General features: G+C 41.2%; 1 protein-coding gene across 1 annotated transcript in view; it reads right to left on the bottom strand.

The window, feature by feature from the left end:
• Window positions 1-17,509, bottom strand: part of LOC122940391 — a 1,778,572-nt gene that overhangs the window by 353,783 nt on the left and 1,407,280 nt on the right. The window contains exon 11 of the mRNA XM_044297042.1: window positions 9,566-10,449. Coding sequence (XP_044152977.1) covers window positions 9,566-10,449 — 884 coding nt within the window. The remainder of the gene's footprint in view (window positions 1-9,565; window positions 10,450-17,509) is intronic.

Below are 17,509 nucleotides of genomic sequence, written 5' to 3'. Positions count from 1 at the left end.
TCTGACTAATGATTTGTAAAGTGGTAGGACTATGTTCTTATCACGGGCATCTATGCCCCTTTTGATGCAACCCATTATCTTATTGGCCTTTGCAGCAGCTGCCTGACACTGGTTTTTGCAGCTTAGTTTGCTGTCTATTAAAATTCCTAGATCCTTTTCCATGTCAGTGTTACCGAGTATTTTACCATTTAGTATGTATGGTTGACTTGCATTATTCCTTCCCATGTGAATAACTTTACATTGGTCAGTATTAAACCTCATCTGCTACTTATCTGCCCAAGCATCCAGTCTATACAGATCGCTCTGTAGTAGTATACTATCCTCTAAACTGTTAATTACTTTACACAGTTTAGTGTCATCTGCGAAAATTTATATTTTACTGTGCAAGCCTTCTACAAGATCATTAATAAATATATTGAAGAGAATAGGGCCCAATACTGACCCCTGAGGTACCCCACTAGTATCAGTGACCAAATCTGAGTGTGTACCACTAATAACCACCCTCTGTTTTCTATCCCTCAGCCAGTCACTTACCCACATACAGACGTTTTCTCCCAGTCCGAAGATATTTCTCTAGGAAGACGAGTAATGGCCTCTATGTGATGAGGCAATCCTAGCGGGGGTTACTTTTTGGGAGAATTTGCACATTACTGATGAAATGTGCCCAGTAAGACCAGAGCTGACAGTTTTTTTAAATGTTACAAATACTAATAGGGGTAGAACAGACCGGGACTGGAATAGGCAAATTGTTATCCTTTTATATTAGGCCCTGGTTTTTTGCTTCACCAGGTATGGTTAAAAAAGATACACTACTCCCATAGATTTATGATGTGTCACGCTGACAGGCTTACTCTTACCAGTGGTAGCCGCTCTCTCTATTACTACCCCTGTGATGTCCCATGCTCAGTTAGAGGTAGATGGATCGTCCTTAAAAATTATTTTAAAGATTTAGGTCACGGATCTCAAAACGTACTGTTTTTCAAAATACTACCTGTACCATGAGCCACACAAGAAAGGCAGCGTGAGATTAGGGAGGCTCAAAAACTGGTGTAGGAAGGAGGGGGTTGGGTTCCTGGAGAACGGGGCCGACTTCTCTGTCGGCTACAGGCTCTATCGTAGGAATGGACTGCACCTCAATGGGAAAGGGGGAGCTGTTTTTGGGTAGAAGATGGCTAGAAGGTTGGAGGAGTGTTTAAACTAGGTATTGGGGTGAGGGTAATTACTTCAAAAGAGGGGAAGATAGTGCGGATGGAGACCAGAGGCAAGGTAACTGAACTGGCAGAGGAATGGAAGGAGGGAGTAGAACAGTTCAGAAGGAAATGTGTAGGGTAAAAAATATACATAAACCTCTTGTTTGTATGTATACTAATGCCAGAAGCCGGACTAATAAAACTGGTGAACTGGAGTTAGTGATGTATGAAAAGGACTATGACATAGTGGGAATAACTGAGACATGGCTGAATGATAGCTATGACTGGGCAGGTAATGTACAAACCGGATTCCAAAAAAGTTGGGACACTAAACAAATTGTGAATAAAAACTGAATGCAATGATGTGGAGATGGCAAATGTCAATATTTTATTTGTAATAGAACGTAGATGACAGATCAAACAGTTTAATACGAGTAAATGTATCATTTTAAAGGGAAAATACGTTGATTCAAATTTTCACGGTGTCAAGAAATCCCCAAAAAGTTGGGACAAGTAGCAATAAGAGGCTGGAAAAAGTAAATTTGAGCATAACGAAGAGCTGGAAGACCAATTAACACTAATTAGGTCAATTGGCAACATGATTGGGTATAAAAAGAGCTTCTCAGAGTGGCAGTGTCTCTCAGAAGCCAAGATGGGTAGAGGATCACCAATTCCCACAATGTTGCACAGAAAGATAGTGGAGCAATATCAGAAAGGTGTTACCCAGCGAAAAATTGCAAAGACTTTGCATCTATCATCATCAACTGTACATAACATCATCCGAAGATTCAGAGAATCTGGAACAATCTCTGTGCGTACGGGTCAAGGCCGTAAAACCATACTGGATGCCCGTGACCTCCGGGCCCTTAAACGACACTGCACCACAAACAGGAATGCTACTGTAAAGGAAATCCCAGAATGGGCTCAGGAATACTTCCAGAAACCATTGTCAGTGAACACAATCCACCGTGCCATCCGCCGTTGCCAGCTGAAACTCTACAGTGCAAAGAAGAAGCCATTTCTAAGCAAGATCCACAAGCTCAGGCGTTTTCACTGGGCCAGGGATCATTTAAAATGGAGTGTGGCAAAATGGAAGACTGTTCTGTGGTCAGACGAGTCACGATTCAAAGTTCTTTTTGGAAATCTGGGACGCCATGTCATCCGGACCAAAGAGGACAAGGACAACCCAAGTTGTTATCTACGCTCAGTTCAGAAGCCTTTATCTCTGATGGTATGGGGTTGCTTGAGTGCGTGTGGCATGGGCAGCTTGCATGTCTGGAAAGGCACCATCAATGCAGAAAAATATATTCAGGTTCTAGAACAACATATGCTCCCATCCAGACGTCATCTCTTTCAGGGAAGACCCTGCATTTTTCAACAAGATAATGCCAGACCACATTCTGCATCAATCACAACATTATGGCTGCGTAGGAGAAGGATCCGGGTACTGAAATGGCCAGTCTGCAGTCCAGATCTTTCACCGATAGAGAACATTTGGCGCATCGTAAAGAGGAAGGTGCAACAAAGATGGCCCAAGACGATTGAACAGTTAGAGGCCTGTATTAGACAAGAATGGGAGAGCATTCCTATTTCTAAACTTGAGAAACTGGTCTCCTTGGTCCCCAGACGTCTGTTGAGTGTTGTAAGAAGAAGGGGAGATGCCACACAGTGGTGAAAATGGCCTTGTCCCAACTTTTTGGGGATTTGTTGACACCATGAAATTATGATTCAACATATTTTTCCCTTAAAATGGTACATTTTCTCAGTTTAAACTTTTGTTCTGAGATTTATGTTCTATTCTGAATAAAATATTAGAAGTTGGCACCTCCACATCATTGCATTCAGTTTTTATTCACGATTTGTATAGTGTCCCAACTTTTTTGGAATCCGGTTTGTACATGGTTAGTGTCCGAAGAGGGGGAGGGGTCTGCCTTTATGTAAAGTCCTGTCTAAAGCCCACAGTCCGCGAAGATATAAGTGAGGGACATGAATATGTTGATTCGCTGTGGGTACAAATACATGGAGAAAAAAAAAACAATATTAAAATAGCAAAATTTAGCCAACGAAGAGAAACCATAGGTCTAATTAACTAGGACAAAATACAGCCACAAAATGGGATATTTTTAAAAGCGTCCTAAAATCTAATTGTGAAAGGTACATACCGTATAGGAATAAAAGGTTAAGGAACAAGAAAAAAAACAAAATGTGGAAAAATAGAAATATAAAAGAAAGCAATAAATGACAAAAGCATTTAAATCACTAAAACAGGAGGGTTTCGCAGAAACATTAAAAAACTACAAGGAATTTTTTTTTATAAGTAAAAGACAAATAAAAGCAGCCAAACTAGAGACAGAGATTCATTGCCAAAGAGAGTAAAATTAACCCTCAAATTTTCTTCAATTATATAAATTGTAAAAAGTATAAATCTGAAGGTGTCAGCCCTTTACAAAGTAATGAGTGAGGAGTTGCAGAGAGCGATAAGGAGAAAGCAAAGCTATTAAATATTTTCTTCTCCACTGTATTCACTGAAGAAAATAAACTGTCAGATAAAATGCAGAATGTAAAAGTAAATTCCCCATTAAAAGTGGCGGCGCCTTAAAAAGATTAAAATAGACAAATTGCTGGGACCAGATGGCATACACCACCGTTTCCTAAGACTATTAAGTAATGTCATAGCCAGACCCTTATTTCTGATATTTAAGGACTCTATACTGATTGGATTGGCACAAAGCAAATGTGGTGCCAATATTCAAAAAGGGTCAAAAAACAGAGCCCAGAAACTATAGTCAGGTAAGTTTAACATCTGTCGTGGGTAAATTGTTTGAAGGTTCTCCAAGAGATGCTATCTTGGAGTACCTCAATGAAAATAAGCAAATAACGCCATATCAGCATTGCTTCATGAGGGATCGGTCATGTCAAACTAATTTAATCAATTTCTATGAGGAGGTAAGTTCTAGACTTGACCGCAGCGAATCAATGGATGTCTTAAATCTGGACTTCTCCAAAGCATTTGACATTGTACCGCATAAAAGTTTGTTATATAAAATGAGAATGCTTTGACTGGGAGAAAATGTCTGCATGTGGGTAAGTAACTGGCTCAGTGATAGAAAACAGAGGGTGGTTATTAATAGTACACACTGAGATTGGGTCACTGTCACTAGTGGGGTACCACAGGGGGGAATACTAGGCCCTATTCTCTTCAAAATAATATATATATATTATTTTTTTAAATCAGATATTTTTATTAAAGTTTTGTAAAAAAAAAACATTATATTATTACAATAACAATCCTCTTTACCCACCCACTCCCTCCCATCCCTTTTTCAGTCCTGCAACCATTTAAAGTCCAGAATTATCTCCATGGTGTATCTTGTAGTACTACACATCAGTTACACACCCTCTTCTGCATGTCTCATCAGACCACGAGTCTACACTTCGTCATTAACAGACCTCAGAATCCCATTTCACACATCAGTCATGTAGTTAACATCCATACCTCCCAGCAAGCAGTGATTGATCTAGCTTACAATATAATTGGTACACTTTAACCATTATACTTTTAAATAGTGTTGTAATATCTTAACCACGAGAACCATATTATCTCAAATTTTTTTACCGATCCTCTCTTCTGATAGACATATCTTTCTAAACTTATCAAGGTATGTACCCTATTTGCAAACCGGATTCCAAAAAAGTTGGGACACTATACAAATCGTGAATAAAAACTGAATGCAATGATGTGGAGGTGTCAACTTCTAATATTTTATTCAGAATAGAACATAAATCACGGAACAAAAGTTTAAACTGAGAAAATGTACCATTTTAAGGGAAAAATATGTTGAATCAGAATTTCATGGTGTCAACAAATCCCCAAAAAGTTGGGACAAGGCCATTTTCACCACTGTGTGGCATCTCCTTTTCTTCTTACAACACTCAACAGACGTCTGGGGACCGAGGAGACCAGTTTCTCAAGTTTAGGAATAGGAATGCTCTCCCATTCTTGTCTAATACAGGCCTCTAACTGTTCAATCGTCTTGGGCCTTCTTTGTTGCACCTTCCTCTTTATGATGCGCCAAATGTTCTCTATAGGTGAAAGATCTGGACTGCAGACTGGCCATTTCAGTACCCGGATCCTTCTCCTACACAGCCATGATGTTGTGATTGATGCAGAATTTGGTCTGGCATTATCTTGTTGAAAAATGTAGGGTCTTCCCTGAAAGAGATGACGTCTGGATGGGAGCATATGTTGTTCTAGAACCTGAATATATTTTTCTGCATTGATGGTGCCTTTCCAGACATGCAAGCTGCCCATGCCACACGCACTCATGCAACCCCATACCATCAGAGATGCAGGCTTCTGAACTGAGCGTTGATAACAACTTGGGTTGTCCTTGTCCTCTTTGGTCCGGATGACATGGCGTCCCAGATTTTAAAAAAGAATTTTGAATCGTGACTCGTCTGACCACAGAACAGTCTTCCATTTTGCCACACTCCATTTTAAATGATCCCTGGCATAGTGAAAACGCCTGAGCTTGTGGATCTTGCTTAGAAATGGCTTCTTCTTTGCACTGTAGAGTTTCAGCTGGCAACGGCGGATGGCACGGTGGATTGTGTTCACTGACAATGGTTTCTGGAAGTATTCCTGAGCCCATTCTGTGATTTCCTTTACAGTAGCATTCCTGTTTGTGGTGCAGTGTCGTTTAAGGGCCCGGAGATCACGGGCATCCAGTATGGTTTTACGGCCTTGACCCTTACGCACAGAGATTGTTCCAGATTCTCTGAATCTTCGGATGATGTTATGCACAGTTGATGATGATAGATGCAAAGTCTTTGCAATTTTTCGCTGGGTAACACCTTTCTGATATTGCTCCACTATCTTTCTGCGCAACATTGTGGGAATTGGTGATCCTCTACCCATCTTGGCTTCTGAGAGACACTGCCACTCTGAGAAGCTCTTTTTATACCCAATCATGTTGCCAATTGACCTAATTAGTGTTAATTGGTCTTCCAGCTCTTCGTTATGCTCAAATGTACTTTTTCCAGCCTCTTATTGCTACTTGTCCCAACTTTTTGCGGCTTTGTTGACACCGTGAAAATTTGAATTAACGTATTTTTCCTTTAAAATGATACATTTACTCGGATTAAACGTTTGATCTGTCATCTACGTTCTATTACAAATAAAATATTGACATTTGCCATCTCCACATCATTGCATTCAGTTTTTATTCACAATTAGTTTAGTGTCCCAACTTTTTTGGAATCCGGTTTGTACTAGCTCTTGCAGTGTTGGCGGCTGTGGGTCAATCCAGTGCTGTGCAATACTTTTTCTAGCTTTGCATAATGGCCGTTTTTTTTCTTCGCCATTCCTGGCTATACTTTGACACATCCTAAAACACGTTAGTGGTGTAGCATCTATATTTGTTTGAAACACAGTATTTATCAATTCCACACTTTCTATACAGTATCTCCTAAGTTTTGAACAATTCCATATTAGATGAATTAGGTCTGCATTATGCCGATTACATTATTAGATATAGTGTTGCATATAAAGGGGCATATATTCCCATGGTGAGAACATAGTCCTACCACTTTACAAGTCACTAGTCAGACCACACATGGAGTACTGTGTACAGTTCAGGGCTCCTGTGAACAAGGCAGACATAGCAGAGCTGAAGAGGGTTCAGAGGAGGGCACCTAAAGTAAGAACTGGAATGGGTTGACTACAGTACCCAGAAAGATTATCACAATTAGGGTTATTCACTTTAGAAAAAAGATGACTGAGGGCAGATCTAATAACTATGTATAACTATGTCAGGGGTCAGAACAGAGATCTCTCCTATCATCTATGTATCACCAGGACTGGGACTGTGACGAGGGGACATCCACTGCGTCTGGAGGAAAGAAGGCTTGTACACAAACATAGAAGAGGAGTCTTTACAGTAAGAGCAGTGAGACTATGGAACTCTCTTCCTAAGGAGGTGGTGATGGTGAGTTCACTAAAAGAGTTCAAGAGGGGCCTGGATGTATTTCTGGAGTGTAATATTATTAAAGGCTATAGCTACTAGAGATGGGTCGTTGATCCAGGGAGTTATTCTGATTGCCTGATTGGAATCGGGAACAAATTTTTTCCCCCTAAAGTGGGGAAAATTGGCTTCTATCCCACCTTTTTTTTTTTTTTTTGCCTTCCTCTGGATCAACTTGCAGGATAACAGGCTGAACTGGATGGACAAATGTCTTTTTTCAGCCTTATAAACTATGTTACATCCTATCCGCAAATAACTGGCCATTTACAAGTGTGAATGATGCCCTTTTTCCACATGTCTGGACACCAGCTCTTGTGGGAATCCAGCTCTATTTTTTGGACTTTCACATATAGGCCCCTGTATTTGCAGTTTTACAGGAATGGAGGGTCCCTACACCATTCACAGGCAGGGTGGTCCCTTTGAGAAACTAGTTTTTTTTTTTTCCTCTCTCTCAAACATATATATATATATATATATCTTTTCTGGCAACTGTATGTATGTATGTATGTGAACCCTTTGGAATGATATGGATTTCTGCACAAATTGGTCATAAAATACGATCTGATCTTTATCTAAGTCACAACAATAGACAATCACACAGTCTGCTTAAACTAATAACACACAAATAATTAAATGTTACCAAGTTTTTTATTGAACACACCATGTAAACATTCACAGTGCAGGTGGAAAAAGTATGTGAACCTCTAGACTAATGACATCTCCAAGAGCTAATTGGAGTGAGGTGTCAGCCAACTGGAGTCCAATCAATGAGATGAGATTGGAGGTGTTGGTTACAGCTGCCCAGCTCTATAAAAAACACACACCAGTTCTGGGTTTGCTTTTCACAAGAAGCATTGCCTGATGTGAATGATGCCTCGCACAAAAGCGCTCTCAGAAGATCTACGATTAAGAATTGTTGACTTGCATAAAGCTGGAAAGGGTTATAAAAGTATCTGCAAAAGCCTCACTGTTCCGTCGACGGTAAGACAAATTGTCTATAAATGTAGAAAGTTCAGCACTCCTGCTACTCTCCCTAGGAGTGGCCGTCCTGTAAAGATGACTGCAAGATCACAGCACAGACTGTTCAATGAGGTGAAGAAGAATCCTAGAGTGTCAGCTAAAGACTTACAAAAGTCTCTGGCATATGCTAACATCCCTGTTAGCGAATCTACTATACGTAAAACACTAAACAAGAATGGATTTCATGGGAGGATACCATAGAGGAAGCCACTGCTGTCCAAAAAAAAACATTGCTGCACATTTAAAGTTTGCACAAGAGCACATGGATGTTCCACAGCAGTACTAGCAAAATATTCTGTGGACAGATGAAACCATGTGTGGAGAAAAAGAGGCACAGCACACCAACAACAAAACCTCATCCTAACTGTGAAGTATGGTGGTGGGAACATCATGGTTTGGGGCTGCTTTGCTACATCAGGGCCTGGACGGATTGCTATCATCGAAGGAAAAATGAATTCCCAAGTTTATCAAGACATTTTGCAGGAGAACTTAAGGCTATTTGTCCACCAGCTGAATTTCAACAGAAGATGGGTGTTGCAACAGGGTAACGACCCAAAGCATAGAAGTAAATCAACGACAGAATGGCTTAAACAGAAGAAAATACGCCTTCTGGAGTGGCCCAGTCAGAGTCCTGACCTCAACCCGATTGAGACGCTGTGGCATGACCTCAAGAAAGCGATTCACACCAGACATCCCAAGAATATTGTTGAACTGAAACAGTTCTGTGAAGAGGACTGGTCAAGAATTACTCCTGACCTTTGTGAACGTCTGATCTGCAACTACAGGAAACGTTTGGTTGAAGTTATTGCTGCCAAAGGAGGTTCAACCAGTTATTAAATCCAAGGGTTCACATACTTTTTCCAACTGCATTGTGAATGTTTATATGGTGTTCAATAAAAACATGATAACATTTAATTCTTTGTGTGTTATTAGTTTAAGCAGACTGTGACTGTCTATTGTTGTGACTTAGATCAGATCACATTTTATTACCAATTTGTGCAGAAATCCATATAATTCCAAAGGGTTCACCTACTTTTTCTTGCAACTGTATATATATATATAAACAAAAAACTTAGTTTTACATTTAACTGGATCTGTCTTTTGATTACCAATATTCATTCAATACAGGAGACGATGTTTGTTTGGGGAGCTCTCACAGCGGTCCCAATCATCACTGCAAGCCCTCAGCTACCTCTGGTATTTGAAAGCAAGGCGCTGTTTTATCTCAATGTAAAAAGGAGTATCTGAAGGAATAAAGCCAGTTAGTGACCACCATAAAACACATAAGGGTGGTCACTAATGGGCTAAGCATGAAGATGGCTTTTCTTATATGTGGGTTTTTTGATGTTTAACAAGAGATGATTTATGGTTGAAACGGATATCACATTTTGAACATAAAAATGGCTTCTCCCCTGTGTGAATTCTCTGATGTATAACAAGAGCTGATTTCATCTTAAAACATTTACCACATTCTAAACATGAAAACGGATTCTCCCCTGTGTGAATTCTCAGATGTATAAGAAGAGCTGATATCTGCTTAAAACATTTCCCACATTCTGAACATGAAAATGGCTTCTCCCCTGTGTGAATTCTCTCATGTTTAACAAGATCTGATTTAAATCTAAAACATTTACCACATTCTGAACATGAAAATGGCTTCTCTACTGTGTGAATTTTCTGATGTGTATCAAGATTTGATTTACGGTTAAAACATTTCCCACATTCTGAACATGAAAATGCCTTCTCCCCTGTGTGAATTCTCTCATGTACAACAAGTTCTGATTTCATCTTAAAACATTTCCCACATTCTGAACATGGAAATGGCTTCTCTCCTGTGTGATTTATCTGATGTATAACAAGACCTGATTTCCTGTTAAAACATTTCCCACATTCTGAACATGAAAATGGCTTCTCTCCTGTGTGATTTCTCTGATGTACAACAAGAGCTGATTTATGCTTAAAAAATTTCCCACATTCTGGACATGAAAATGGCTTCTCCCCTGTGTGAATTCTCTGATGTGTATTAAGATTTGATTTACGGTTAAAACATTTCCCACATTCTGAACATGAAAATGGCTTCTCCCCTGTGTGAACTCTCTGATGTACAACAAGATCTGATTTCTGGTTGAAACATTCACTGCATTCTGAACATGGATATGGCTTCTCTCCTGTGTGATTTCTCTGATGTATAACAAGTTCTGATTTATTGTGAAAACCTTTCTCACATTCTGAACATGAAAATGGCTTCTCTCCTATGTGATTTCTCTGATGTATAACAAGACCTGATTTACGATTAAAACATTTCCCACATTCTGAACATGAAAATGGCTTCTCCCCTGTGTGAATTCTCAGATGTACAACAAGTTCTGATTTAAATCTAAAACAGTTACCACATTCTGAACATGAAAAGGTCTTCTCTTTTACGTAACCTGTTTGATGTTTAGCACCTCTTCTGTGACTTTTATTCTGTGTTACAGTATGTGATGATTCAGAAGATCGGACCTGTTTAAAATAATCAAATGATGTGTTGTTGCTGTGATTGGATGAGGGTATATCTTGCATATTGGCATGCTCTTCAAATGTATCTCGTGTGATACCACAATCATCTACTTCAAAATCTGAAGATACCAAATGTTTCTCTAAGTTCCTGGTACAGTCATCTGCCAAGAACAAAACACATTTTATTATTGATAAATAACATTAAAATTGCATTGAAATTTTATAACTTTTCCGATAAAAAAAATCCACAGAAAATACAAGGCATGGCACAAAATTCAAGTATCTATTGACTAAAATAGTGGTGGCCAAACAGACCACAATCTAATAGTGGACCGAGGGGCATAACTAGAAAACGCTGGCTCCCACCTTGAGCAACTTCCCTGCAACCCCCACCCAATCAGTCATTTAAAAATATATAAAAATAAAACATTTCCTAGCACTGGACAAGAGGCAAAGAATCTCCTCTTAGCACCCCACACAATAGTTATCTCCTCTCAGTGTCCCTTTCACAGTGGAATTCCCCCTTACTACCCTCTTCACAGTACTGATGCTCCCTAAGTGCCCCCAATCAGTAGAATGTCCTCTTGAATTCTCCAAACAGTAGTTATGCCCCCTAAGAGCCCCCATACAGTAGTTATGCCCCCTTTGTGTGCCCCCTGCAGTAGTGTTGTCCCTTAGTAACCTCTTTACATCAGTGAAGCTCCTGTACTGTGAAAAAAGTAAATACCGAGTACATTATGCTCTTCCTAGCAGCAAGCAAATATCTGGTGTTCAGGGGTGAGACTTTTTTGTATGACCTCTTAAGGCTACATTCACATGTGAAAAAAAAGGCAATTTTTCAACAATTTTTGCATCCCTTTCTTGGTTGTCTGGACGCATTCATTTTTAATGGCCATTATTTCAGGATGATTTAGATGATTTTTATTTTTTAATTACCAACCCCTCCAGTATACATAATGTCCCCCATAGTGGCCCCAGTTAGTATTAATGTTCCCAAGGGTGGCTACCATCTGTAATAATTAATAATGTTAATAATGTGCAGGGGGTTTGTTTTTATGGGGGGAAAAAAAATTACTCCTCTCATCCAGTTGCAGGTGTAGAGAAAAGTTGTTCATCATTTGGTGCTAAAGGACCTGCACTCTCAGTGGGACGATGTCACCATACGCTCCTAAGCCATAATGCTGGGAGGGCATAGTGATGTCATCACATTGGTAGCACAGGTCCTTCAGCACCAAGAGAGACTGCCTTGTATGTGCAAGCGGATAACGCAATTTAATTTTATTTTAAAACATAAAAGGCCATTTTCCACTAGTGTACCCATAATAAACGGCCATTACATGGATGCTCTCCTGTGTAAATGGCCATTAAAAATAGTCCCATTGATTTACATGGGGTCCATCTGGCAGTGAAAATGGCCACAAACAGAACATGTCCTATTTCTCACAACCACTATTCACTCGCCTTAAAAAAAAAATTGCTAAATGAATAGCGCCATTGACTTCAATTCTAAAATCAGCGGTGTGCCATTTTGCACTATTGTGTGAATGTAGCCTTATCCTGCAGCCTTTCCCGATTACACAACTACATATAGCGCCAAAGAATAATCCTGTGACCTGAACATCCTCACTGCAGCTAGGACAATGTGCACACCGAGGTCTCTCCAAATCTCAGTCCTGTCACTCTCAAGTAAACAAACTGCAAGGCCCACCATAACATCTTTTTTTGGTGCATTTATATTAAAGGGGTTGTCTCATCTGAGACAATGGAGGCATTTCGCTAGGATATGCCCCTATTGTCTGGTACCAGACCAGAGTCCTCCAGCCACCACTTTGGCCCGATCCGTTCTCTATATAAGTGGGGGTTGCAGCTATCAGACATTGGGGCATATCCTAGTGATATGCCCCCATTGTCTCAGATGAGACTAGTCCTTTAAGTGCTTGCGACTCATATATACTGTACACACCAACCAAAGATTATGAAAAGTATAATCAATGGAGATGATGCAAGTTCTTGAAATACATTTCAGGTGTAATTCTGAAGAATCAGTCAGAAGAGGGAACAAATACATTTGACCAGAATTGAACCTGCTCCTACTGGCCTGATAATCTGTGTATGACTCTCTGGCAGATCTAGTCCGTGGCATTAGCTGGAGGTGTGTGACGATGCCACCTGCCACACTGAATACCCTGCAGTGGAGGCTGGACAAGACAGTACACATATCAAACTGGGCCAGCTCCAGCCACTGTTCCAATCTGCCTCCCAGAAATCCATGGAGTCAGGGGACAGGCTATGTGCAGAAGAAAGGGCACAGTCCAGGTACGACTGAACCCGGTTGTTAAGGCAACAGTTGTCCTTTAGCTGATATGAGTCAGGTTGGCACAGCACTTAAAAAAACTTCCATCACATTAAGAAAACTAAATTGGATGCTGCTGTGGCTTCTAAGACTTAGGCCTCTTTCACACGGGCGTCATGGATTTGAGCTGTATAAGATGCGGGTGCGTCGCGGGAAAATGTGTAATTTTTCCGCGCGAGTGCAAAACATTTTAATGCGTTTTGCACGTGCGTGACCAAAATCGGCATGTTTAGTACCCAGACCCGAACTTGGGTTAGGTGTTGTGTAGATTGTATTATTTTCCCTTATAACATGGTTATAAGGGAAAATAATAGCATTCTTAATACAGAATGCTAAGTAAAATAGGGCTGGAGGGGTTAAAAAAATAATATTTACCTCACCTTAATCCACTTGTTCGCACAGCCTGGCGTCTCTTCTTTCTTCAGGACCTAGGTAAAGGACCTTTGATGACATCACTGCGCTCATCACATGATCCATCACCATGGTGATGGATCATGTGACGGACCATGTGATGAGCGCAGTGACGTCAACACAGGTCTTTTTACTCCTGCACAGCAAAGAAGAGAAGTCATGCTGCGGGAACAAGTGGATTAAGGTGAGTTAATTATATATATTTTTTTTAACCCCTCCAGCCCTATTTTACTAAGTATTCTGTATTAGTGCTATTATTTTCCCTTATAACCATGTTATAAGGTAAAAATAATAATGATCGGGTCCCATCCCGATCATCTGCTAGCAACCATGCGTGAAAATCGCACCGCATCCGCACTTGCTTGGGAATTTCACGCAGCCCCATTCACTTCTATGGGGCCTGCGTTGAGTGAAAAACGCACAATTGATGAGTGAAAATCACCGCTCATGTGCACAGCCCCATAGAAATTAATGGATCCGGATTCAGTGCGGGTGCAACGCGTTCACCTCACGCATTGCACCCGCGCAGAAATGTCGCCCATGTGAAAGAGGTCTTATTGTAGGGGTAGCACCACCAGAGAGGGCGGGAGGTCTCTGACTCAGCCAGGTTGGAGATGGGACTCCTGGTCAGAAATACAGGTGACAGGTATCAGTAAAACATTCTCCCCTTTTTTGCTTTGATTGCAATGATCTAAAAGTATGGCTCTACAGTAATCATCACTTTGCTTGATGCTAACCACATGCTTACCAGCATGTAGGCAACCAAGCATGCAGTTTGTCATGCTCACCAGCATGCATGTGGACCCAGTTTTTTAAGACTCCACTGCAATGGTTGGTCATGGCCAATGTCATCATCCTCATCTTAATCATGAGCATATCTATCATACCGAGCGCTAACCTCCTTCCTTAGCTGTGCCTGGGAAAACTCCATGTCCCCCTGCACCACAAACTTCTCCTCCTCCACTTCCTCCTTTATGTCCGTCCAGGTTCCTATCAGCTACAGGATCCCCAGAAAGCTGTGGAGGTTGTTGTTCTTCCTCTAGTCCTTGTTGCATCAGCGTGAGCATTTGTTCAAATATAAATATCAGGGTGATGCCATGTTAATGCTTGTCCCTACTCTGGTGGCCTCTTCGAAGGGGTCACATGGCCCTGATGAGCTGTCACTGCCTGCGCTCAAAATAACATATGCTCTGCTGTGGTGGTCTCATGCATCATGTAAATCATGAATCTCTCTACACTGCTCATAGCAACGCTTCAGCATATGTAAGGTGGAATTCAAACTGTACAAAGGCAGACCATTTTGTCACTTCACATTCAGAAGGGACTTTCTAGCCACATAAGAATGGCTGGACAGTCCCCTGGACATGACCAACATCATCTGCAAGCCACGTAACTTTTAAAAAAATTTATGCACCAAAAATTCATGATGTGCACCATGCAGGGAACATGTGTTATTTCCCCCAAATGAAGTGCAGCCACAATGTTCCTGCCATTGTCACCAACCACGTTGTCCAGTTGTAGATGGAGGAGAGAAATCCAGCAGGAAACTTGCTGCTTGATGCAGATTACCAACTGATCTATGTAGCTTCTCTTGCCCAAGCTCATCAGCTTTAAAGGGAACCTGTCACCGGGATTTTGTGTATGGAGCTGAGGACATCGGTTGCTAGATGGCCGCTAGCACATCCGCAAAACCCAGTCCCCATAGCCCTGTGTGCCTTTATTGTGTAAAAATAACGATTTGATACATATGCAAATTAACCTGAGATGAGTCCTGTATGTGAGATGAGTCAGGGACAGGACTCATCTCAGGTTAATTTGCATATGTATCAAATCAGTTTTCTTACACAATAAAAGCACACAGAGCTATGGGGACTGGGTATTGCGGATGTGCTAGCGGCCATCTAGGAACCCATGTCCTCAGCTCTATACACCAAATCCCGGTGACAGGTTCCCTTTAAGACAACATGGCAATGCTTCAGTTTGCACATATAAAAGAAGGTAGAAGAAGTGGAAGCAACAATCTGCTCAGTTTTTGTTGGGGACGTGGATAATTACCTGGTGTAGGGTACCAGATAATCAGCCATTGCAAGCTGCAGCATGGTGGCCAAGACCATACAGCGGTTTAAAAAGACAGGTTCCACACAGAACAGGCCTCGTCATGGTCGACCGAAGAAGGTAAGTGCACATGCTCAGCTCCATATCCAGAGGTTGTCTTTTCAAAATAGACATATGCCATCATGGAGGAGTGGAAGAGGATTCAAGTGGCAACCTGTGACGCTCTAGTGAACTAAATGCCCAAGAGAGTTAAGGCAGTGCTGGAAAATAATGGTGGCCACACTAAATATTGACACTTTGGGCACAATTTGGCCATTCTCACTTAGGGGTGTACTCACTTTTGCTGCCAGAGGTTCAGACATTAGTGGCTGTGTGAGTTATTTTGAGGAAACACCAAATTTACACCGTTATACAAGGTGTACACTGACTACTCTACATTGTATCAAAGGGTCAGATCTTCCGGGTTGTCTCATGAATAGATAGAATAAAATATTTACAAAAATGTGAGGGGTTGACTGACTTTTGTGAGATACTGTAGGCACCAGCAACAGATCTTGATGATTTCCTTGCCCAAATGCATTCAGCATGGCAGAACATTCCTCAGACAATCATTAGTAACCTCATTGGTAGGAGGCCAAGGCGTGTAAGTGAATGTATTTATGCACGTGGCTCTCATACTCAATACTGAATAAAGCGAGATGTTTTGTATATTTTTTATTCGTTTCTTATCATTTGCAGATCATTTAAGGGGTTCTTCAAGATTTTTGTCAGCACAGGTCATCAATATCAGCGGGGGTCTGGTCCCTGCACCCCCACCAATCAGCTGTCTGAGGAAGCCTCAGTGCTCACCGGAGCTCCAGTTAATACAAAGTCTCCTCACAGCTTACCGGGCACAGCGCCGTCTGTTGAATAGTAGCTGTGCTTGGCATTGCCGCTCAGACCCATTCACTCGAATGGGACTAATCTGTGCCTAGGCCATATGACCGATGAACGTCACATTGCATGGCCAGGAAGAGGCCTAAGACCGCGCAGAGCACTGTGTCCTCTCCATACATCTGACCAACAAGGCTGCCAGGAGTTGAATCTGCCGCCGATCTGATATTAATGACCTCTCCTGAGGGTGGACTATATGTATCATATACATACTGTATATCACCTATAACGTGGTCACATTTCCATCCATATTTAATTTGAATTTTAGCTGAATCTGTGAATATAACGCTGAAAAAACTGACAGAAGAGAGAACCTAAAAATGTAACATAAAATTGTTTCATCCAGTGAAGGAGTAGAATCTGTGAGTCTTCTCTGCTTTACTTAGTGGTCACTACTCACCTGGGCGGTTATCTGTAGGAATGTCCTCTGTACTCTGCTCATCACCCCTCACATATGTCTCTGTAGCATTAATAATGTTCAGATCTTCACCCGGATTCACAAGCTGTGAAAGAAATATTGTAGAAGTCATCAGACGGTTGGAGAAGTCGTGTGGAAGGTCTTATATGACCTGAAAAGACAACCAAAAATGACCGGACAGCAGGAGTTATCTGACCCAAATATCTGCAGGTCTCCTGTATAAATCGAATCTGATTGCTTCATTATTCCAACCAGTTTGCAATGCAGGGAGAGCAGCCCTTATATTCCATCCCTAACATTACATTGTGTGTATATAACATTACATTGTGTGTATATAACATTACATTGTTTGTGCACCTGTTGTCCTTGCTGGCCGCCCCAGGACTGTGAAGCCGGTAAGCCAAAGTTCTTTCAGTCCGTGGCTTATTTACCTCCTAGGAATGGGCATAATCATCTGCTCTGCTAGAGCCAGTGACTGGATTCAGGGGTAACATGTCCACAAGAAACACATCACCTCTAAAGCCAGTCATTGGCTGCAGTAAAGCAGGTGACCATGGCTGTGCCGGCGAGGGAGCAAACAACATTTACTGGAAGATGGACACACAGG

Source organism: Bufo gargarizans, chromosome 6 (genome assembly GCF_014858855.1).
Source record: "Bufo gargarizans isolate SCDJY-AF-19 chromosome 6, ASM1485885v1, whole genome shotgun sequence".
Taxonomy (NCBI): domain Eukaryota; kingdom Metazoa; phylum Chordata; class Amphibia; order Anura; family Bufonidae; genus Bufo; species Bufo gargarizans.
This window is presented reverse-complemented; position numbering and strand designations above follow the sequence as displayed.